Source organism: Euphorbia lathyris, chromosome 3 (assembly GCF_963576675.1).
Source record: "Euphorbia lathyris chromosome 3, ddEupLath1.1, whole genome shotgun sequence".
NCBI classification, from domain to species: Eukaryota; Viridiplantae; Streptophyta; class Magnoliopsida; order Malpighiales; family Euphorbiaceae; genus Euphorbia; species Euphorbia lathyris.
This window is the reverse complement of record NC_088912.1, coordinates 15987402-16012010: the sequence shown is the minus strand read 5'-3', so window position 1 is coordinate 16012010 and position 24609 is coordinate 15987402. Positions and strand designations below refer to the sequence as shown.

The 24609-nt window shown below is 35.7% G+C and overlaps 1 protein-coding gene and 1 pseudogene across 1 annotated transcript; one reads left to right on the top strand and one right to left on the bottom strand.

The window, feature by feature from the left end:
• The first annotated feature begins 86 nt into the window (after positions 1 to 86).
• Positions 87 to 6681, top strand: LOC136224139 (probable 2-carboxy-D-arabinitol-1-phosphatase). Its single transcript, XM_066012398.1, has 9 exons — positions 87 to 523; positions 587 to 692; positions 780 to 996; positions 1090 to 1208; positions 2013 to 2093; positions 2625 to 2678; positions 3127 to 3225; positions 3728 to 3835; positions 5966 to 6681. The coding sequence occupies exons 1-9, from the start codon at positions 189 to 191 to the stop codon at positions 6338 to 6340; spliced, it is 1494 nt and encodes a 497-aa protein (XP_065868470.1). The 5' UTR covers positions 87 to 188; the 3' UTR covers positions 6341 to 6681.
• Positions 6682 to 12699: 6018 nt separating this feature from the next.
• On the bottom strand, positions 12700 to 24193 carry LOC136222545 (uncharacterized; annotated as a pseudogene).
• Positions 24194 to 24609: the final 416 nt, after the last annotated feature.

Below are 24609 nucleotides of genomic sequence, written 5' to 3'. Positions count from 1 at the left end.
TCATGCTGGTTAGCTTTCAAAACGCAGACGAGAAAAAGAAAAATGCAAATAAAGATACAAAGTAATCTGTCTTTACACGTGTCATTCTCTTCTCTGCTACGGATTCGATAGGAACAACGGTAACCACTAATAACTGCAAATACAAATTAGCGCCAAAAAGAAGACCCCGGAAAAGAAAAGCCGGTGAAATGGTTTCAGTCTCGCCGTCTCTTCCTCTACACTTTCGGCGTGTAAATTTCACTGCTCCGATCACAGTCCGCGCTTCTTCTAGCGTGAAGGAGATAGAAAAAAACACACACGACAAAGACTCATTGAGGTCGGAGCTTTACTCCTCCGTGCCGTTTCCTTCCATTAAAGCGGCGAAGCGAGTTGTATTAGTCCGCCATGGGCAGAGCTCGTGGAATGCTGAAGGAAGGATCCAAGGGAGCTCTGATTTTTCTGTTTTGACTAAGAAAGGCGAGGCTCAGGCGGAGACTTCCCGGCAGATGCTTATTGATGATTCCTTCGATGTCTGCTTCAGTAGGTTCGTTTTCATTGTCGTTTTGTTTAATTTTTCGTTATCAATTCACTGATTTCTCAATTTCAGCCCCCTGAATCGGTCGAAACGAACAGCTGAAATTATTTGGGGATCTCGCGATAAGGAAATAATTACTGATTCTGATTTGAGAGAAATTGATCTCTATTCCTTTCAAGTAAGGTTAATTTATTGCTTAATTGTTTTTGAAATCTAGCTATTGTAGTATTGATTGCTGAATGTATGGGTGGGAATTTGAATCTAGGGCCTCTTGAAGCATGAGGGGATGGCGAAATTCGGTTCAGCGTTTCGTCAATGGCAGGTCGACGCTCCTAATTTCAACATTGATGGTCATTATCCAGTTAGGGAACTGTGGGCTCGTGCCAGAAACTGTTGGAATGTAATATTATCTCATCCAAGCAGGTGTGTTCTTGTGGTTGCTCACAATGCTGTTAATCAGGCTCTTGTTGCAACAGCTATTGGTATTATTTCCTATATATGTTGTACTTTCATGCTAAATTATCAAGATTTTTCTCTTTAGAGTTAGTCATACTTTGATCTTTTTCTATTCTCAGGATTGGGAACTGAATATTTCAGGATTTTACTTCAGAGCAATTGTGGTGTGAGTGTGTTGGATTTCACCCCAATAACTGAGGGTGAACCACCATTTATATGTCTTAATCGTTTGAATCAGGTATATGCCATGTTCCATGATAAGAACTGATTCTATACTCCATTCTTGACATTTTGAAGTAAGGATGTTGATGTTGACAAGATTTTGATTTGTATCTAATATATCTTTTCTAATTTAGTGTAAGATTTAATGCTATAGTGCTCCGACTTTTTGTTTTCTCGGGGTAAATTACACTCATGACCACTCAATTTTACCTAACTAATTTTATGGTCACTCAACTTCAAAACCGGACATTAAAATCACCTTTGTCTTTTACCAACATAAAGGTACTTAACCCTTTACCACTCCAGTAGCAGACAACTCTACATTGAGCTGCTGGAAATATATTCTAACCAACTTTAATTCTTAAACTTTTTTGTTCTGAGATCATTTAGTTGTTTTTTTGGTTAGAAAAGAGAAAGTGATTGTTTATAGAGGAAGCTAATGATGACTTTGGAAAATCAAAATGTGGTTTTATGAGTAATGTGGTTCTAAACAACTTTAACTCTTGGACTTTTCCAATTTGAGGTCATCAACGGTCATTTTGATGTTGTTTACTTTCATAGGAGACTTTTATGTTAGTAAAGGGCAAAGTTGATCGACTTTATATCCGATTTTAAAATTGAGCATAAAGTTAGTAAGAGCAAAGTTCAGTGGTCATGGATGTATTTACCCGTTTTCTTAGTATATTCTATTCTATTGTATTTTTACGTTTTGTTTTGTTTTTATTTTTGTGTTTTTTCATATGTTAGCAGCAACTGGATATGAGATCATAAGGCCTTATTTTCTGACATTTACAAAAATTGCACTGCATTGTTGATACAGACACCAAGTTCACCTGTTGCAACTTCTGCAGGCAGAAAGACAAGCAAGCGGATCATACTCGTTTGCCATGGAAATACAGAGGTTTAAAACCAATTCAGAACTGTTTGTTTTGTTTTTACCGCCTAATATCCAGTCGAACTTCTTTCTTATGTTTGGGTAGATGTTCTGGCGTGGTAGATTGTTGAAGAAAATAAATTAATCTTTCCTCATCTCAGCTGGGATTGGGAGCATTGTGTTTTATGCCTCCAGGTTTTTTAATTCGGGAAGATAGCTTCTGCAACGCCAAAATATATTACAGGCATGTGGAAGCAGTTAATAAGCTGAGACCTAATGGATTGGATATGATGTGTGAAATGTATAGATCACATAATAAATAATACGATAATGACACGACAATCCATTTTAATGCTCCTACTCATGTTCTTTTTTATGAAAATCAGCAATCATACTTGCACTTTCTTGACACTTGAGCATGAGAAAAGTCATCTTTCTTTAGTTAAACATGATTGAATCATTGATATGCAATGCAATCTTTACCAGTAGTATATTTATCAAACAATTTCTCTTTTTTCGTAACAATGATGACTTTTAATCCCTTGCTATGTTTCACAGGCTAGTTATGATGATTCCGGGGAAAAGCCAATGAATATGCTTGGAAATATACAGGTACTTCATCCATATAAAAGGTGTTAAAGTATGTACAGAATCCTTTTTTGTCTAGTTTTTCTAATTAGAATTGGAAATGAAAACTTCGTCTTTACATCGAATCCCACTAGAAAGAGGACTATACTTTTAGGCCTATATAAGTAAGGTTTGTTTGTGAGAGTTTTGGAGTTTGTGCTCTTTGGGATATGTATACGTGTGAACTTCGGGTGTACTTGAGTCTCATGAGATTTGAGAGTTAAGACTTGGGTGAAGAATGTGATTTCTTTACTGCTGTACCAACTTGTCGATTATTAATAAATTATGTGCTCCTCCTCACCCTATGTAGGAAAAACTAGTGAAACTGCATAAAATTTCTTATGCATGTCTAATTTCCTATCCAATTCCTAACAAAGTGGTTAACAGTTTGGTTATGAAGCCGTATACTGAATTTGTTGTCTTCTCATGACAGTCCCAGAAAACAGCAGAGCTTCTTCTTGATCTGAATATAAGTACAATTATCAGCAGTCCTACGAATGCTTGTGTCGAGACAGCCACTGCTATTGCCAGAGTAATCTCATTCTCTGCATTCTTGAACCATTAGTTCTTACCTCCATTAATTTTCTTTTCCTTTAATGTTAGATATCACATATTCCTTAACTACAGAATTATATGACTTCTTATATATATATATATATGAGTTAGGCTTTTATTTACATGATATCAACGTCTTATATTCAATGTTGGGTCATCCGTTAATATTTGCTTCACACTCCAGATGATTTGGACGTGAGGAGTGTATTAAATATCCTATATTGTTTCTTTGAGGTATCTTTTTGGGGTGAATTAAGTCTTTTTTACATAGTAAATTCAAAACCATCGGGTGAATACCCAGGGGTGATCTAACATTAAATACAAAGCTCTAATATCAAATAAACAACGCATAAATCACCTTTAGAGGTACCTTAAAGAAAAAGAATTAAACTTACATATATAAAGAGCCATAAAACTCCTATAAGCTATGTGAAATATCTAACATCTTATCTCTATTTCAATCGGGTTAACTTCATTAGGTGCAAGAAGCAGCTGATTGCTTAGGTGCTGATTGTGTGCCACGCTATGTAGAACGGAAGAAACTAGAGGACCTTGATGTTAAAGACATCCTTCAGCAATCAAATAAGGCAAGATATCAAGACAAAATCATGAATACATAAGCTCGGTTTTATTTTGATTTTACAGCACCTATTTTGATCTGTTTCATTAATTGCACACATGTGAACTGAACTTTGCATACCATATTAGGGAAATTAATATCAAATTGGCTCCTAAATCTGGCTAATAGTATCAATTCAGTAGTGTTCGTATGGACCCTAATGACCACACTGAATTTGGTCATTCACCGTTAGATGTAGGCCGATTAAAATCCTAAGGTGGAGATTCAAAACATCCTAAGGTTTAGATTTAATCAGCATACATCTAACAGTGAATGACCAAATTCACATGGTCATCAGGGTGCATGTGAAAAATACTGAGTATATCAATATAGTTCAAAATAAAGTCTGGATGTTGATTTGGCATTTTAACTTTACATTTCAAATTAAATAACTCCAAAATGACACGTATGAGGGAAGAATTAAGGATTAGTGTGGTCCTAAAAGTTGCTTACTAGGATTAACTTAGTCTTTAATTAAGTTTAGGTATCAATCCGACACTTTAATTTGATGTTTGAGATCAAATTAGCAAAAAAAATGATATATGTCAATATGAGAAAACGACACATGTCAAATAACTACCAATCATATATTGACATGTGTCATTTGGACTAATTTGATTTCAAGTGTCATGTTAAAAGGGGGAAATTGATATCCAAACTTGATTTTGGGCTAAGTTGATCCTACTAGGCAGCTTAAACGGCCAAATGATTCTTAATTTATGAATGAGTAATCACATACTGACACTTGTTATGCAAAGTTAAAGGAAATTAATATCCAAACTTGATTATGGACTAAATTGATCATATTAACCAATTTCAGGATCCAAATTGATAGTAAGGAATTAGATACCAATTTGGCTCTTGGACAAATTACATAATTAATATAAAGTCAAAAAAATGTCAACTCAGTCTTCAATTCGTGAATTTCGTTGCCTATTTTTGTCCCATTCATGATTGAACCGCAAATTTGGCCCCTTCTGTTTTCACTTCAAACATCAAATCGCTCCCCTGAGTTTGCGCCTGATGTAACACGACACTCATTAAAGTTACTCATATATATATATAGTTTAACTCCATTTTTCTTTCAATAAAATCACACTTCATTTACTGTTAATCAAATCATTCCGTGCAATTTATGTACAATAACGCATTGAAATTTTGATGTGACACACATAACAATTTACTATCTATTATCTAAGTGCTATGCCAATGTGACAGGTCACCCCTTATAATGTTTCTTATACCATGTCGTGACCATTATAATGTTTGAATGCTACATTACATAATATGATTACAAAGATAGCCCTCCTTTACACCAAGCATGTTTACCTGATAGCCATATATATATATATATATATATATATATATATATATTAGGTAAAACATCTAAGTTACAAATTTTCTTTCTAAAAACATATCATATATCATTGTCCGCGTTGATGTTAAATTGGTTTACAGTTAACTACCTTTTATGTCATAACAACTTTTCGGTGAGTTTTTGTACACAAGTTGGTCGAAATGGTTTTATTTAAATCAAATATGAAGTTCAATAATTTTATTGAAAGAGACAGAAGTTAAATAATCTTTGTGGAATCAATTTCCAAATAGGTGATCGGTGGTCCATGTTTTCACTAATAGAAGTTAAATTCATTATACTTTTATGTACATTATTGGCCATAAATAAGCAAGCATATGGTCAAATTGAACTTTCCAAAACTTTACCTACTAACCGAGCGGCAAATGCCCCTGAAAAAAAGCAGTTAATACTCTGGGTCTGCAATGGTGGGACTCTTCCCCGGTATTTTGTAATTCATTTGTCTCAGATGATTTTGGTTCAGTTGAACAGTTTAGATTTGTTTAGACTCATTCAATAACTTTATTTTTTCTTACACACTATCTGTATTCTCTCTTTTTGGGTTCTTCTTTTTAATAATATTCGGGTTGGGGTGCTTGGAGGGTTTGCTCAGGTGCCAATCATTGGGATGCCGAGCTTGCTCTCCTCCACTCCTGCACCCAGCTTTTACTTAAAACAAAAAAAAACCGTGAAAATGATCCTAGCTTGATTTTCAGTACATTGTTTCCTCTATGATCTCAACAGGATACAAGTGGAGCTCCAGCTTTTGAGGCTGATTTTCTGAATAGGTTCGAGGATGAAACGCTTTTAGCACTCTGGGACAAGTCCGGGAGAGCATGGAAGTCGTTACTGAATGAATTATCCGATGAATCAGAGGCCGAAAAGACAATAGTTGTTGTTGGTCATTCGACAATACATATAGCAGCTATGGTACATTGCCTGAATTTGACCAAGGAGTGGATGGGATCATTTCATCTTGATGCAGGGAGTATTAGTGTGCTGGACTTCCCCGATGGACCGGCTGGAAAAGGCGTAATCCGGTGCATAAATTATACAGCTCACTTAGGAAGATGGTCTATACCCATTACCAGATCTACCGTAGATGATGGAGAGTTTTGATTGTTGTGTGTTAGTATATCAACTTCAAATGGTAATGAAGTATGAAATTATAGGCTTAGTAGTCAATTTGCCTCTAATCTTTTATTTTGAAAAAAAGAAGGATAAAAAGGTTGCTACTACGAGTATATCGGTCGTGTAGTGTTCATATGGATTTTGATTGGTCAAATTTGGCCAGTTCCGTTGTATTTAAGTTTTATTGGTATTTTAGGATGCTTAGATCTAATGAGTCTAAATTTATGATCAAATTCATTTGACCAGTCAAGGTTCATGTGAATATTAGTGTATACTCTAAAAGTACTATAATTTTTTTTTATAGGAGATAAGGTACAAATTTAACCGGATGATTATTAGCGGGTTTAGATTGAACGTAGAAAATAATGAAATTTTAAGTCTAACGTTTATCCGTTGCTACAATTTCAAGTCTAACGGAATAAAATGAGGGTTTTTTTTTTCTTTTTGTATAATTTTATATTTTGGCTCTTTTCCAACCTCTACGGTTTTGACCTTCCAATAAAAATTCCATCTTTTGCTAATGATCTTATTTTTTTTTTCCCAATTACGCTTAAATTGTACCATCTGATAAATGTTGACTTTAACATTACACTGTGTTTTACATTGAAACTAAATTGACTCTTTCTCAATAATTATTTATCCGGGTCTCGGCCAGCCAACTCCTACTCAAGGGTCTATCCTCTGAGAACATCAAGTATCCTGTCAATTCGTATATCCATAGTCCGTCTCGACAGGTATTCCCGTGGTTAAACCTCACTTTCTAAAGGACTCGTATTATGGGTCATCTCGTGGGTCCAAAGTGTCCGTAAGAGTTCCACCTTACGGAGCCATCTGCCTGCATTTCCAAAGACCGTATGCCTGACTCTCCTAGTCCCTAGTTGACTAGGATAGATTGCTTAAATCAATCTCGACAACTGATCCATGAGTTGGCAAAGATTCGACGCCACCCTGTCCCCTTATAGTGTTTCTTATGCCGAGTCCAAACCCACGGCCAGTGGACATTCGTATCTTCCGTTCACCACTCGCCCATCAACTGCCGGGTCCGATCTTCCTTGACACCTTACCACTGTCCTAGCCAACGCTCCTGACGATGCTTAAGCTGACTTGGCCCAGGCCTACGGCCAATCGACTTTGCCTACGGTCAAATCTGTGTAACTTATCATTATTATTATTATTATATAAGACTAATTATAGAAATTATGGTACTTTAAATACATATTTATAAACATATATCATTATTATTATTCTTGTTTCATTTTTATGTATTTCTTGTTTTATTTATTTATTTATTTATTTTGTCTTGTTGTTATTAATAACTCAACTAACAACCCAAATTTGCTCCAGCATGCAAGTGTTTTTTAATTATTTAGATAAAATTGTCTCCTATGTATAGAAATTGCAGAATGAAGGCAATGCAAGCTTTAGTGTGTGAATAGAAAAAGAAATCAGAATAATCTTACTTGATAACAAGACAGACAGACTGTGTGTTTTCCTTGTCACTATGATTACTAGTATTTCTGTCCTTACTCCTTTTTTTAATTTGGTGGACCTCACCCATTGATTTCATTTCATTTCATGTCAAATATTTATTTATTTTGTCCATCTCTTTCGATTATACATGGTCTATTTATACTCAAGGTTGTATTTGCTGTACTGATAGTTAGTAAATATTAGTTAATTTTCGGTTAAAAATAGTTGTTTCAAATTTTTTACCAAATATTTTTTTTTGTATCTTATGTTTAAAATTAAAAGTCAAAAAGTAGTTCTAAAAAAATGAAAACAAACGGCTATTAAATTTCAGATTCGATCCTTACTAAATACATATGCAAGAAACATAAAGAGCTTTAACAATGACTAACACCGAACAAAATTTATTTCAATCAAAATACATATAATTTAAAATATATATTGATCTTGTTACCTGAAGTTGATTACGTGTCTTGATCTCTGGATTTGCAAAACATGACATAGGTCAGACGAGGTAGTAGTTAACGTACTGAACCCTGTACCAATACCTGTAGTGTTTGATTATGTTAAGGTTGTCACATCCTTAGGAATTCTTATGAGTCTAAGATATCTAGTCCCTCAAGGAGTCCGAATCCTGAAAAGAATCCTTTATCTCATAAGATTTAGGAAGTTTCTCTTTGTGATTGGACCCAAATCCATGCTGTTGGTTTCGGGCTTTGAGTAGATGTGATTAAGCTATTTATCGTTGGGCTTGAGCTGCCGCCAATAGTTATGGGCCCTGTTTTAGACAATACGCGACCTTTAATCCCAAAGGAGGGTGATCATGACGTCATCCACGTGATGTCATTTTGCATGATATCAGATGTCCCCCACCTCATTTGGAGTTTACATTCTTCCAGGATTCTTCTAAACTGTCATCGTTTGAAGTCATCATGAGGCCGTTTGGTTTAAGTTTTGATCTGCTGATGTGTCAGTCTGGGGATGGATCTGGGATCCCGTGTTTTTGCAGCACATTAATGAAAACAAATGTTTCAATGTTGAGAGACCTTTCACTTATCTCGTTTTTGTTATTCCATTCTTTTTGTGCACATTCTTCCCGTTAAAGAACTTTCAAGCTTTTCCCTTTTGCATTTTGATTTTCGACCCTGCTGCTTCTCTTATGTAAGTTTCTATTTCCTTTGCTCTTTCATTTTCTATCTTTAATTTTTATTAGTACTTCGAGCGCGATCTTCTCGTGGAAAGGGCAAGAACCCTGGTAAGAAAAGTAAGCTTCAAAGCGATAGAGCTGGAGAGACTGAGAACCTAAAAAATCTAAGGTTTTTCATTTGAAGAATTTTGAGCAACCCTCTACTTTTGATGAGCTTACTTTGGCTACGTTGATTTCTACCTTTCCAGGTTCGCCCATTTCGAAGTTAGGGTTCTTTCCCTTGGGCAGGTGATAACTGAAGCACCCGAGGGCCATTTGGGCTTCTATGAGATTTTCCTTGATAATGAGGCTCATCTCCCATTTTCTGATAATATTTTGAATGTACTGTATGAGCTTGACATATGTCTGACGCAATTATCTCCTAATGGCTGGCTAGACCTTTTGGGTTTAGCTAAGGTTTGTGAGGATTTGGAGTTCGTGTTGACGGTCCTTTGCTTCGACATATTTGGCCTTCGATAGGCTAGGGTTTTTTTCATACCTCCTATATTCTCATAAACCTTGCCTCTATAGTTTGTTAGGACACTTGTAACAATTTTTTGTCAGCGCATTTTGACATGTTAATCTTCTATTGGGACATTTACGTCTCCCAATAACTTCTTCAACTACTCCTTCGATCTAAAATTTCCCTTGTTTTTGCTTATATCTCCCTTGAATGAGTTCATCTCTAGAGCCAATGGATCCGTAATTGAATCTCAACTCCATGCTCACTGCATTAATTAATGGCAAAAAGTATCCTGAGGTCCCTGATCTTTCATTGTTTGGTGCATTAAGCCCTCGATCTTTTATTTAGACACATTGAGTCCCTGATCTTTCATTGTTTGGTGCATTAAGCCCTCGATCTTTCATTTAGACACATTGAGCCCTTGATCTTTCATATATGGGTGTATTAGGTCCTTTTGTAAATCAATTCATATATGGATGTATTAAGGGCATGTTTGGTTCAACTGTTAGCTAATAGATGTTGTTGTTGCTATTAGCTGTTTGCGATTGTAGTAAACTGTTTGTGATTAGTTGTTTAATTATTAGCGTTTTACTCCAAACCGCAGGAAACATAGCATTTGGTTAAGTTTATATAACCGCAGCGTTTAGTATTTTCTCTGGACACTACAACATTTTGGAGCTTTTCACGAAAACAGCTAACAGCAACAGCAACATCTATTAGCTAACCGCAAACAGCTAACATCAACATCAACATCTATTAGCTAACAGTTGAACCAAACAGGCCCTTAATACATCCATATATGAATTGATTTACAAAAGGACCTAATACACCCATATATGAAAGATCAAGGGCTCAATGTGTCTAAATAAAAGATCGAGGGCTTAATGCACCAAACAATGAAAGATCAGGGGCTCAATGTGTCTAAATAAAAGATCGAGGGCTTAATGCACCAAACAATGAACGATCAGGGGCCTCAGGATGCTTTTTGCCTTAATTAATTAATATATTATGGAATTTTTGGATATGAATAACCTCAAACCCTTCTCCCCAAGCCCAGTTGAATCCTTAAAATAAGAGAGCCGTCAGCTTACCGATGTAAGTACTTCGACGCTCGAGTTAGTATTAAATTAAGATCTGAATAAGTGAAGCAAGAAAAGAGGTTAGGGTTTTTGGCATACCTTTCAGATTCTCATAAAACTTGCATTTATAATTTGTTAAGCCGCTTGTACTGTTTTCTATTAGCACATTTTTATGTGTCAAGCTTCTATAAGGACATCTAGGCCTCCCAATAGTAAGCCATTATATGTAAATCTTCTCTTTTTATAGTGTTCATGATGGAAGACGCGATTCTTCTTCAAGCATCTATCAGATATTCTCTGTATATAATTTTGTTGGGCTAAAGATGGGCTTTTACTTCTTAAACCGATATTCAACCAGTTGTCTGAGAAGCCACCTTATGGGCCCCAAACCCAAATTTGCAAATGAATATATTTTAACTTGATGTTATCACCTCCTAATCCTATTACAAATAAAACACCTCTAGTTGACCTAAATACAACTACAACATCTCACACTGAATCTATTATACCTCACTATATAATTACTGGAACAAATCTTATACCAAGAAGATCCACACGATTCAGAAAAGCTGCATTTCAGCAATCTGATTTTGTATCAGTTGTTCATATTCCTTCTTTGTTACTCCAAGTATCAAGTTTTAGTTCTGATCATATTGCATTTCTTTCATATATTCAACAATATAAAGAACAAAAAATTTATCAAGAAGCATCTAAAGACCCTAATTGGTTTCAAGCAGTGGATGTTGAATTATCAACCTTAGAGAAGAACAATACATGGGAGCTGGTTGATATTCCTTCTTATAAAAGACTAATAACTTCTAAATGGGTGTTCAAAATTAAGTTTACACCTTTAGTAGAAGTAGAGAGGTTTAAGGCTCTGCTAGTTGCCAGAGGATTAAAAAAAAGATGAGTGTGTTGACTACCATAAGTCATTCATTCCAACTACCACAATTGTCAGTGGAAGATTGTTTCTTGCCCTTTATGCATTTTTAATTGGGACATCCATCAATTAGATGTTAATAATGTATATTTGCATGGAATTATTAATGGATATATTTATCTACTGCCTCATTTAGGCTATACAAAAGCTAAGCCAAGCTAGATTGTAAGCTTATCAAGCCTTTTTACGCACTGAAACTAGCTGGCATGCAATGGCACCATGAACTTTCAACAAAATTGATGGGTTATGGCTTATTGGGTTAAATAATGCTTATTGTCGATTTCTCAAATGTACACAATAATTATCATTAGTTCTTGTTATATGTGTTGATGATATTCTCATATTTGGAATAATACAACAACCATTCAAGAGGTTACAATCTACTTATACAGTTTGTTCACCATCAAAGATCTTGCCTTGGAAATATATTTTCTTAGATTGAGATTGCTGGTTCATCAACTAGGTTGCTTCTTTCTCAATCTAAGTACATTGATGATCGAATTGTAGATTCTAGTCTTCAGTAAGCAAAAACAAGTTCAATTCCACTACACTAGGCACTGATCTTACTCTTCAAGAGAGTTGTTGACAGAACCTGATGTTTGTAGGAGATTACTTGGCAGATTATTATATTTGACTTTTACTAGGCCTAACATCACATACTCTACACAACAACTCAACCAATATATTCTAGCACCCTGTAAACGTCACCTCAATGCTGCTCTACAAGTATTAAGATACCTCAAAGGCACTGCAACTTATGGTCTTTTCTATCATTCAAACAATAACCTTCAACTTTAGCTTATTACGATTCCGGACTAAGGAGGATGTCAATATAGCAGAACATCTTTATCAGGTTACTATGTTTTTCTATGATCAACCTTAATCTCATGGAAAAAGCAAAAAATAGGGTCTTGTTAGCAAGTCCTATCTAAAGGTAGAATATCGTAATAGGGGTTTTACCTGGTGTGACTTAAAATGCCTCACTTATCTCCTAAACCCATACAGATGCATTGTTATAATCAACCAACATTGCCATTGATAAGAATCCTATTTTCCATGAACATATGAACCGTGTGGAGATTGACTGTCATATTGTTTGCAATTCTGTTGATGAAGGTTTCATTTCTACCCCCAGGCCCGTCTTAAACATTTGCGGGGCCCTGTGCAAATACAATCAAGTCTTAATACAAGTTTAAGCTAATACAAGTTTTTTTACTTAAAAAGTGCTATCCTTCTAACACTTTTTGAAGCAAAATCATCAACTAAGTTTTCATATTCTATTTTCTCCAAAAGATCATTCTCCATCGCTATCAATGCCAATCCATTAAGTCTTTCTTGTAACATCGTAGATCGCAAATAGGACTTCAATAACTTCAATTTTGAAAAGCTTCTTTCTGCGGATGCAACAGTCACAGGAATAGTCAACAAAATTCTATATGCAATAATTGTATTAGGAAAACAATCTAAACCTTTCAAAAACATCAAAATATCAATAGGTCCTATTATATCCCGAGGCAAAAGTTCTCTAAGTAACTTTAATTCCACAAATAATTCATTTCCATCAATATCAGACTGCTCATTAAATTTAAGTGCATTTTCCAATTGGATACAAGAAGACTTCAAACTCATATCATTTGATGATTTCAACTTGTGAGAAGTAAATAAAAAACCAAATATAGTTTCATATTCTACATATTGCTCAAACCTCCTATTAAGAGAACTGATGGCTTGATCATCAATGTAAAGAAAGTATTTCACTCTAAATGATTCCTCTGCAGATAGTGGAGTAACTAATGAAGTAGATGGATTCTCACCAAAATATTTTTTTCTTTGAATTTCACGCCTTTGAGGAAATATAGGTTCAATGTTCATTTCAATGGCAATTTCTTTGGCTCTATCCAAGGCATCATAAAAACCAGTTTCTCTATACCCCTTAAAAAAAGAAATCAACCCTTTTATTTTTTCAATAGCCACATCAATAAGCATATCCTTTGATTGTAAAAGCTTGCTAACCAAATTAATTGCACATAATATTTCATACCAAATGATTATTGCAACTAAAAACTCAAAATCACCAAGCTCGTTAGTTGCTAAAGATTTTGCTTCACTTTTTACTTTAGAATCATTATCATTATCTGCTACTTGAAGTAAAGCTTCTCGTATTTCTGACATTTGAAATCTTATAGCTTTAACACTATCAACACGACTCTCCCAACGAGTAGATGACAATGACTTAAGAGTTAATCCTTTTACATTATCTTTTAAAATTTTCCATCTCTTAGTAGAACATGCAAAAATTGTATATATGCGTTGTTGATGGGTGCCGATTCCACCAAAAATAATCCCAACTTTCCCTAAACGAATAATTTGTAATAGAGCAAGTAGAGGTCGAACCCAAGGGAATAATATTGATTTAAAACTTCTAATGACCTAACAAAATAATTAAATGGGGGGGGGGTTTGGAATTGTGAAGTTTATTAAATTTAAATGTAACAAGTCAAAAATCATAAGAAGAACAAAACAGAAATTAAAGAAGGTTTGTGAATAATATTTTGATGAATTCGGTCAAGGGGAATCACAGGATAATTCATACGTTAACGATCATTGACAGATAAAATTGTATTCTCATGTATTCACCGGGTCAGTTTGGCGTGTTCTTTCTTAATAGTGAACTAGTTAAGCACGGCAAATAACTTGTTCCTAATCAATAAACAATCCTATCTCAGCGCCTAAGATTTAATTTATTGACAGCTTAAGAATTAGAAGAACCTGATCTTAGTTAATCGTCTCTCAGCGTCGGCGATTTTGGACTAACTTATCTGTTCATTTGGCTCAGATAAACCCAACTAGATTCGTATTAATGTCACGTGGAAGACGAACTCAGGTTTGTCCGACTCGAGTCCGTTCTTCCAAATACGAAGCTAGCTTGATTTAAATAGTCAATAGCTACTTTGTTTGGCTATCTTAGGTGAAACTCTAATAAACCAAATCAGCCTTATGATTATTCGATTCGACAAACAACCTGCAGTTATCATTCATAGAACAAACAATCAATTGAGAATAATTCTCTAAACACGATGAACAAATAAACGGTTTAATAAATTGAGAAAAGTGAAATACAACGATCTCACGATAACGGAGAAAAATCCCTTGAATTAACCCTTAACCGAAATTAAGAAATTAGCTATCAATAGCCATGGAACGTATGTGTCTTTCTGCTGGAAAAATAAATGTAAAAACTGATGTTCTGGACTTGGAAATTCTGCCGTTCTTAAGTCTATTACGACTCCTCAAAATAAGGAATTAAAATCCCTTCAAATTAGCTCTAGAATCCTTCTTCAAATTTGAAATTAATTGCCTCCTCATTTGTCTCCTACAATTTCGTGCTTTATCTGAAAATCTTGTTCTCAAATTGTCCAATCCGGATCAGGAAAGCAATCCTATTCGAACCAGGAAACTGTCAGCCCGTAACTGCCTTAGTCTTGTGCAAGACTAACTCTGACTCAGACCAATATTTGCCCAATCAGCTCCGGATCATGACCCGACATCAGCTTGGCCCAAATTAAGCCCAATTTATCTCCCTTTAGTCATCATTGGCCTGTATAGATGAAAATACCGAAAACAAACAATAAAACCTGCAAAAATAACAAAACATGACAATTATAAAGCACAAAAGCGGGGTAGTTTATTGTTGAATTATGCACTTATCAAACACCTCACACTTGCCCAATGCTTGCCCTCAAGCATACCAGATCATGGCATTAACTCCGCATACTCTTAGGTTGTCTTGTCATTCGTTCCTAATTCCCCTAAGCGTTATAAAGACATTGACTGCCAATCATCCAAGTCAAGAATCTTTCGAATTTTAGAATACTTCTAACTCCCAAAACGTCTCAACAACATTGCACGTAATGTGTAAAACAAGAAACTAGAAGCAACAACACCCTCACGTGATCACTCTATGCACTCTTGTGTTTAGGCTTATAGTTCATTTTAGAGGATTCACTCAAGTCACAATCATAGAATGTAGTTACCATAGGCTTGCCAATCAATCGAACCTCCACCACATAGTATGAATTCAAACAGAAAATCAAAGGGACTTAACAAGGGTGTAACGTAGGTTAGGCTCATGTGTTGGAAAAGAGAGGGAAAAAAAACTTTAGGGGATCCGAGAGTAGTAAAATAGTGCAAACTACTCCAAACTATGCCAAAACGAAAGTAAAACTGCATATTTACAAGTACGAGGTTAACACATAAGACGACAAACTCATAATCTCACATGAATATCTAGAAAACAATCCGAGATATTCATGAAAACTAATGAGAACATAAACAAAAGAAACTAAGACAGTAAACGAACTAGGACAGGCAAATGTCTGTAACCTATTTATTCTTTTCTTTTCTTTTCTTTTTTTTTTCTTTTTCTCTGTTTCTTTTTTTTTTCTTTGAGGCTTTTTCTTTTCTGTTTTTTTTTCATTTTTATTTTTTTTTCTGCCCCTATTTTCTCTTTTTTTTTCTTTTTTTTTTCTTTTTTTTTTCATAACCACAATAAGTAATTATAGAGCACAACAACTTGTTGTCTCTTCTTTAAAGAGCTTGTGGTTCAAAATATGACACAAATCACAAAATCAAACGACCCAACATTTTGTACAAACTTCAACTAGACTCTGAAGGCTTAAAACGTATCCTTGGCCAAAGGAATAAACAAGGTATCAAAAATGGGGAAAAAAGGCTCAAATTGGCAGTCTAAAGGCTGGTTAAATTTTGGTAAATTTTTTCTTTTTCAGGGTTCAAAAGTGTGGAAAGGTTAACAACAAAAGAAACCTAATGCCCTTATCATTTTAACAGTTCAAATTCATCAATCGGGTCTTGAAACGTATGTCATGGCAAGTTCTAGAACTAACATGCTATGCAGACGCACTCAGAAAAGAAAATAGAGCAAATGCGTAATGTGTTTGCTCTTTCCATTAGGCTCAAATGCTTACCAGAAATGGGGTGTAAAGTGGTGCTGCTGCTTCTAAGTCAACTTATTAAAACGAGTTTTCATGCAATGTTGGAAACAATTTAGTTTGTCAGCGTGTAGGCAAAGTATTTACTTGACTCCGACTGTTCAGAAAGGTACTCGCAAGACTCGATAACACTTAGGGGACTCAGTACTACAACAACAAGCAACTTTATCAACTATTTGGAAGATAATGAGCTAGCAATGGTAAAATCTCAATGAAACAAAACAAAGGGCAGCCACCTCACACTAGTTCAAACACATTTTTTTTCGAGACGACTACCTCACACTATTCTAAAATTATGCCAATAGTTTCACAGATTTCTAGCCTAAAGAGTGTATTAAACTAACAGAATGGACAACAAAACATCTATCAAAATGCAACAACCATATTCACATAAAAGCACTTCTAATACATCATCCCCCCCCCCCCCCCCCCCCCCGCTTTTCTCCTCGCACCGTCCTCGGTGCGGAATTTAATCAATTAGGGGCAAGGGCAGCAACCTCAACAACCAATGAAAAGATAAAAAAAATAAACGAGTGATTGAGAAGCTTACTGTCCTTTTTAGGGGAGGGGACCCCGAGTGGTTGTGGAAGGGATGGAGTTCGGCTTCCGCTTTCGAGACGTTGTTGCAGCTCACGTAGGGGGTGCTCTTTGCTCTCTCGCCATTTCTGTTTCAGTTGCTAGAGTAGCCGGTGTTGGAGAATCACCAACGGTCGGAGCAGATTTGCCGGCGACCACCAAACTCAGATTCGCCGGTGACACTCGTTCTGTCGTTTGAGGTGACGGTGGTTCCGTCATTGAAGGCGACGGCGGTTGTGAGTGAAGGGAGTGAAAATGAGGGTGGCGGTGGTGGAATTTAAGTAAAAATAAAAATAAAAATGGTATGTGTTTAATCCAATGAAATCAAAAAGTGGGAGTGAGGGGGTGAGATCAAATAGTGAGTGGTGGGATTAAATGAAATCAGAAAGTGGGAAATGAAAGAAATCAAAGGATTGGAAAATGGAGGTGGTGATGTTAAATGGAATCAGAAAGTGCGAGTGGGGGAAATTAAAGGAAAAAAAAATTGTAATTTGGAGAAAGTAGTGGTGGTGAGGTCAAATTAAAAAATAAAAAAAAATATGAGTGGAGGAATTAATCAATGAAATAAGAAAGTGGAAGTGAGGGAGTTGGAAGAAGATGGTGGTAGTGGGAGATGAAAATGGTGAAAGAAAGTAGCGGTGAAAGTAGGTTTCTTTTTAATTTGGATAGGTAATAAGGGTTAAGTGAGCCATTTGACCTTTTTAACCCTTATTTTCTCAATGTTGGGCTTCCTCTTCTTCATTAAAACTTAAACCACCTCTTAGCCCATGTATCTTAAATCACCATTTCTAACCTGTAAATTTTTTTTATCAAAGGACATACAGAGCCCACTGAAGAAGAAGGTGGCAGTTAAGTTAGTTAGTCCAAAATTAATAAAAATAAAAATAAAAGTAACAAAAGAAACAAGAACAAAGGATACGTGTTAGTCTTGAGCAAGACTAACTCTGGGCTGCCTCCCAGTAGCGCCTTTAGTTAACGTCTTCGGCTAGACACATTCGAGTACTAAGACTAGTCTCCAGGAACTTGTAGCTCCATAACTTCACCACTTTCAATCGGGATATTCTCATAAAATGGCGTGAGACGATGGCCATTTACTTTCTGCACTTTCACGTTTTCCAAAATCTGAATTTCCACTGCACCATAAGGAAAGATATTAGATACCAAGAAAGGTCCGATCCAACATGATTTTAATTTCCCTGGAAATAATTTCAAACGTGAATGGAATAGGAGCACTTTCTGTCCTATTTGAAATTGTTTCTGAACTATCATTTTGTCGTCATGGAATTTCTTGGTCTTCAATTTGTAAATCATTGAGCTCTCATTAGCTTCATTCTGTAGCTCTTCAAGCTCCTGTACTTGCAGCTTCCTGACACTTTCGATTTCAGTGCTTCCTTCAACAACCACCTGTAATTCATCTTCCCTATATGACTTAAAAACATGTTCTGTTATTGGTTTGATAACATCTATACCACAAACGGAATGCACTTCGTTAGGAAATTCCATGGCATCATAAACATTAAATTGAACTGTTTTACCATCGAATTCCATAGTCAGTGTTCCTTTATGAACATCTATCTTGGTCCGGGCGGTCGTTAGGAATGGTCTTCCTAACAAGATTTCGGATGCCTCCGAGGAACGATCATCATCTTCCATGTCAATAACAAAGAAGTCAGCTGGAAAAATTAATCCATCAACCTGCACCAAAACATCTTCCAACACCCCCTCGGGGTAAACAATAGATTTGTTAGCCAGTTGAATAACGACGCCAGTTTCTTCAAGAGGACCAGCATTTAAAGAGGAATAAACAGACTTAGGCATGACATTTATAGACGCTCCTAAGTCACACATTGCCCGTTTAATACTAGTATTCCCAATCTGACATGGAACAACAAACATACCTCTATCCTTACTTTTTTGGGGCATTTTTCTTTGAAGTACAGCCGACACATTGGCACCCATGGTGATCTTTTCATACCCAACTCTCTTAGTTTTATTAATGCACAAATCTTTAAGGAACTTAGCATATCGAGGAACTTGTTTAACAATATCAATTAATGGAATATTTACATCGACCTTGCGAAATACCTCAAAGATGTCCTTCTCTTCATTTTCCTTCTTTGATTTGTCGAACCGATTCGGGTAAGGTGCTGGAGTAACTAAAAGAGGGAGTTTATCTCGCTTTTGCACTTCTTCTTCAAGGATTTTATCTTCCTCGATGACGCTCTTCTTGTTGGCCGGCTTATTTAAAATGGGCTGCTCTATTTCTCTTCCGTTACGAAGGGTGATTGCGCTCATGTTTTGCTTTGGATTGTCCACCGGTTGAGAGGGCATTTTACCTTGAGATTGAATCTCACTCAGAGCTGTAGCTATTTGAGTCATCTGTTTCTGGAGTTCCTGCACATTAGTTGCAAGATTATGGACAATATCAGTTAAAGGCATACCTGAGTTTTGGGTGGATTGGTGAGGCCGTGATTGATAATTTTGCTGCCTTGGTCCGTAGCTGAGGTTTGGATTATCACGCCACCCTGGGTTGTACGTATTAGAGTACGGATCGTACGTTCTTTGATTTTGCCCTTGGTACCCATTAAGTGCATTGGCTTGTTCCGAATTTTCTTCATACAGAACAGGGCATTCATCAGTGGCGTGTTCAGTGGCAGTACAAATCCCACACTTCTTCACCTGAGCCGCCTTTCCGAGAGCTAATTGCTGCACAAGACTAGTCAGTTTATTCAATTTCTCTTCAATGTTAGAACTGCTTGCCTCATACGCCTTCTTGGGACCTTCCTGAACTTTCCCAAACTGTTGAGAAGTTGCTGCAATTACTCTGATCAATTCCTTAGCCGCGGTTGGTGTTTTGTCAAGGAAACATCCTCCGCTTGCCGCGTCCACCATTTTTCTTTCCATGCTAAGCATCCCTTCATAGAAATATTGGATCAGAGAATTTTCAGCTATCCCGTGTTGAGGGCAATTTTCACATAACTTCTTGAACCTCTCCCAATACTCATGAAGTGACTCCGCATCTTTTTGCTTGATTCCACTGATTTCTCTTCGAATTAATGCCACTCGGGAGGCTGGAAAATATTTGTCCAGGAATGATTGTACCATCTGGTTCCATGTAGTGATTGTTCCTGATGGCAAATTTAAAAGCCAATCATTGGCTGCATCTTCTAGTGAGAATGGGAACGCTCTCAACTTCACTTGTTCTTCCGTCACTCCTTGCGGTCTCATGCTGGAGCACACCACATGGAATTGCTTAAGATGCTTATGAGGACTTTCACTCTCCATGCCGTGAAACTTGGGCAACAAATGTATCAACCCGGATTTCAGCTCAAACGACACATCCAAGTTGGGATATGTGATGCATAGGGGCTGATTATTAACCTCTTGCGCCTGAAGTTGTCTTAGAGTTCTGTCTGCCATTGTTTCCTCTTCTGATTGTTCACTTTCTTCGCTGGATATTTCTTCTTCGTCACTAGAACTCGAATTCCTGGCACTTTGTAATTTCTGCAGCCTTACTTCTTTGCGAAATCTCCGAGCCAGTAATTCAATTTCTGATTCAAAAAGAAGTTGTTCTGAATTGTTGGACCTGGTCATAAAAGAAATCAAATCAAATTAGATTATTCCCCGGCAACGGCGCCAAAATTTGATGGGTGCCGATTCCACCAAAAATAATCCCAACTTTCCCTAAACGAATAATTTGTAATAGAGCAAGTAGAGGTCGAACCCAAGGGAATAATATTGATTTAAAACTTCTAATGACCTAACAAAATAATTAAATGGGGGGGGGGGGGGTTTGGAATTGTGAAGTTTATTAAATTTAAATGTAACAAGTCAAAAATCATAAGAAGAACAAAACAGAAATTAAAGAAGGTTTGTGAATAATATTTTGATGAATTCGGTCAAGGGGAATCACAGGATAATTCATACGTTAACGATCATTGACAGATAAAATTGTATTCTCATGTATTCACCGGGTCAGTTTGGCGTGTTCTTCCTTAATAGTGAACTAGTTAAGCACGGCAAATAACTTGTTCCTAATCAATAAACAATCCTATCTCAGCGCCTAAGATTTAATTTATTGACAGCTTAAGAATTAGAAGAACCTGATCTTAGTTAATCGTCTCTCAGCGTCGGCGATTTTGGACTAACTTATCTGTTCATTTGGCTCAGATAAACCCAACTAGATTCGTATTAATGTCACGTGGAAGACGAACTCAGGTTTGTCCGACTCGAGTCCGTTCTTCCAAATACGAAGCTAGCTTGATTTAAATAGTCAATAGCTACTTTGTTTGGCTATCTTAGGTGAAACTCTAATAAACCAAATCAGCCTTATGATTATTCGATTCGACAAACAACCTGCAGTTATCATTCATAGAACAAACAATCAATTGAGAATAATTCTCTAAACACGATGAACAAATAAACGGTTTAATAAATTAAGAAAAGTGAAATACAACGATCTCACGACAACGGAGAAAAATCCCTTGAATTAACCCTTAACCGAAATTAAGAAATTAGCTATCAATAGCCATGGAACGTATGTGTCTTTCTGCTGGAAAAATAAATGTAAAAACTGATGTTCTGGACTTGGAAATTCTGCCGTTCTTAAGTCTATTACGACTCCTCAAAATAAGGAATTAAAATCCCTTCAAATTAGCTCTAGAATCCTTCTTCAAATTTGAAATTAATTGCCTCCTCATTTGTCTCCTACAATTTCGTGCTTTATCTGAAAATCTTATTCTCAAATTGTCCAATCTGGATCAGGAAAGCAATCCTATTCGAACCAGGAAACTGTCAGCCCGTAACTGCCTTAGTCTTGTGCAAGACTAACTCTGACTCAGACCAATATTTGCCCAATCAGCTCCGGATCACGACCCGACATCAGCTTGGCCCAAATTAAGCCCAATTTATCTCCCTTTAGTCATCATTGGCCTGTATAGATGAAAATACCAAAAACAAACAATAAAACCCGCAAAAATAACAAAACATGACAATTATAAAGCACAAAAGCGGGGTAGTTTATTGTTGAATTATGCACTTATCAGTTGTATAACTCCAAAAAAATCTCTAGCTTTAGCGCACGTGTTAGCCATATCACATAATGTCAAGTTTAGACTATGGCAACCGCAAGGAGTATAAAAAGCTCTAGAGTTTATGTCCAAAAGTTTCTTTTGTACTCCTTGATGTTTTCCTTTCATATTTGATCCATTATCATAACCTTGTCCTCGCACATCAAATATATCAAGATCAAGATTTTTCAATTCATTTTGTAAAACATTAAAAAGCCCTTCACCTGTTGTATCATTCACATTCAAAAATCCTAAAAAAGATTCCTCAATAGTAACAGGATTTGAAGAGACATTCACATATCTTAACATCAAAGACATTTGCTCTTGATGACTAACATCAGGAGTACAATCAAGTATAACTGAGAAATATTTCGCTTGTTTTATTTTTTTAATGATTTCAGTTTTAATTGCAGAACCAAGTAAAAGTATTAACTCATTTTAGATGGTATGACCTAGATAATGATGGTGAATATCATTATTAGTAATACGTCTAACATGTTCTTGGACAGTTGGATCAAACTCTGCCAACATTTCAATTAAGCCCAAAAAATTACCATTACTATTTTGGTACAATATCTCATTAGAACCACGAAACGCCAAATTATGCTTAGCAAGAAATTTCACAATTGAAATAATTCTTTGCAAGACTTTCTTCCAATGAACCTTTTCTTTCTCCATTTGTTTTTGACTCGTTTTATCAATAGTTTGATTCTTTTGAAACCTTAAACGCAAATCATACCAAGTTGTCATATTTTTAACATGATCCATGCTTGTCTCATGTTCTCTAAGCCTTATGCTAATATGCCCCCAATCCGCAAAACCTTCATTTGTTAATTGACCTCTACCAATCCCTTTTTTAAATATTTTACAACAAAAACAAAATATTTTATCAAGCTCTTTCGAATAAACAAGCCAATCTCGATCACACTTCTCTCCATTTGATAAGGTTCTAGTGTATAAGTTAGCAATAAATCGCCTAGAAAATTTATCTTTAGGACCTTTAACAATGGATAAATCTCTTTTGGGGCCCTTTTCTACTAATAAATCAATCATTTTAGAATCAAGGCCATCCCAAGTTCTTGGATCATATATATTAAGCAAATGAATAGTTTCAGACGAGTCGGTTTGTCTAACATTGTCATTCTCAACACGTCGATTTTTAACATGAATTTGTCAAGAGCTCCTCTTTGAGACTGAATTAACACGTCGATTTTTTTCTTTTTCATACGTTTTTCATATCCAGATTCATATTTTCTAATTTTAGGAGTCATAATTAAAAAACTCAAAGCAATGTTTCAAGTATTCAATATTAAATACAAAGTAAATAAAAAGAACATACAAAATCGTAAATGAAAATGACAAGTGGATCGAAACAACCTGGAAGACTGAAGCTTCAAAGTTAATATCACGCCACCCTCCATTTTCAGCCGAACAAAATTCAACCTAAAAAAAATTTATTAGTTTACAAAAAAGAGAAGCAAATTAATAGAATTTAAGTATGTGTTGTTGATAATAAAAACAATTTGTATGTTTTGTTGATAATAAAAAACTAATTTTTTTGTCTTGAATTGCAAAAAAGAGAAGCAAATTACAAAGGTTTTTGATTTAAAATTTGATTAAAAATAATGATAATAAAGTAATTAATAATTACCTTGAATTTGGATTTCCAAATTTGTTGCAGTGGACAAAGGAACCAATCAAGTGAAGAGGTGGAGTGGAAGCATTCAAAAGAAAGAATGGACATGAAATAATAGATCGCGGCTGTCGTCGAGAGGCTAGGTTAAAAGCTGTAAGTTTTGATCTATTTAATTTTTAATAATCTATATATATAATTCTAATCAATAAAATAACATAAAAAAAATTAAAATGGGCCCTCAAAATTTAGAGGCCTTGTTCTATAGAACTGCTTGAACTGGTCCATCTACGGGCCTATCTACCCCCTATGTTCAATCTGGTTTACAACTTGCTGATGTTTTTACCAAAATTCCGAGGACTACTCAAATCCTACCTTCCCTCTCCAAGATGGGTTTGTGTAAATTGCACATCTTCCATCTTAAGGGAGGCTATTGGAGTACATATTCATGTACTTTCACTATTCTTCACTATAGCCTTTTCCATCCTTGTCACAATGCTGACAACGCACGTTAACTAGCTAACAAACAGTATCAATCTGACATGACATTATTATTTCACACGGATTGATACTGCAGTTGGTTACTCAAAGCAATCAATATTGACGACTGAAGTATAGTTGGAATTCATAGAAAAATTAGTTACATTTATGTTTTATTTCTGTTTTGATTGTAAGATTTCTCTATTATCACAAATTGCATTTGATTAATTCTTCATACTAAAACAAATAAGAACTTCATAATTTTTCCAACTTCTTTAAAATAAACCCTAAATATATTCGCATGTATGAGTGAGAAACATTACTTATGTGGATAAACTTCGAATGTAACTATATC

Bases quoted from the DNA above. Each gene is read 5' to 3' on its own strand.
- LOC136224139 (XM_066012398.1), top strand. From the start codon at position 189: ATGGTTTCAGTCTCGCCGTCTCTTCCTCTACACTTTCGGCGTGTAAAT. The intron at 1,209-2,012 runs GTATATGCCATG...TTGTTGATACAG, and splicing joins GTCTTAATCGTTTGAATCAG to ACACCAAGTTCACCTGTTGC. The intron at 2,094-2,624 runs GTTTAAAACCAA...TATGTTTCACAG, and splicing joins TTTGCCATGGAAATACAGAG to GCTAGTTATGATGATTCCGG.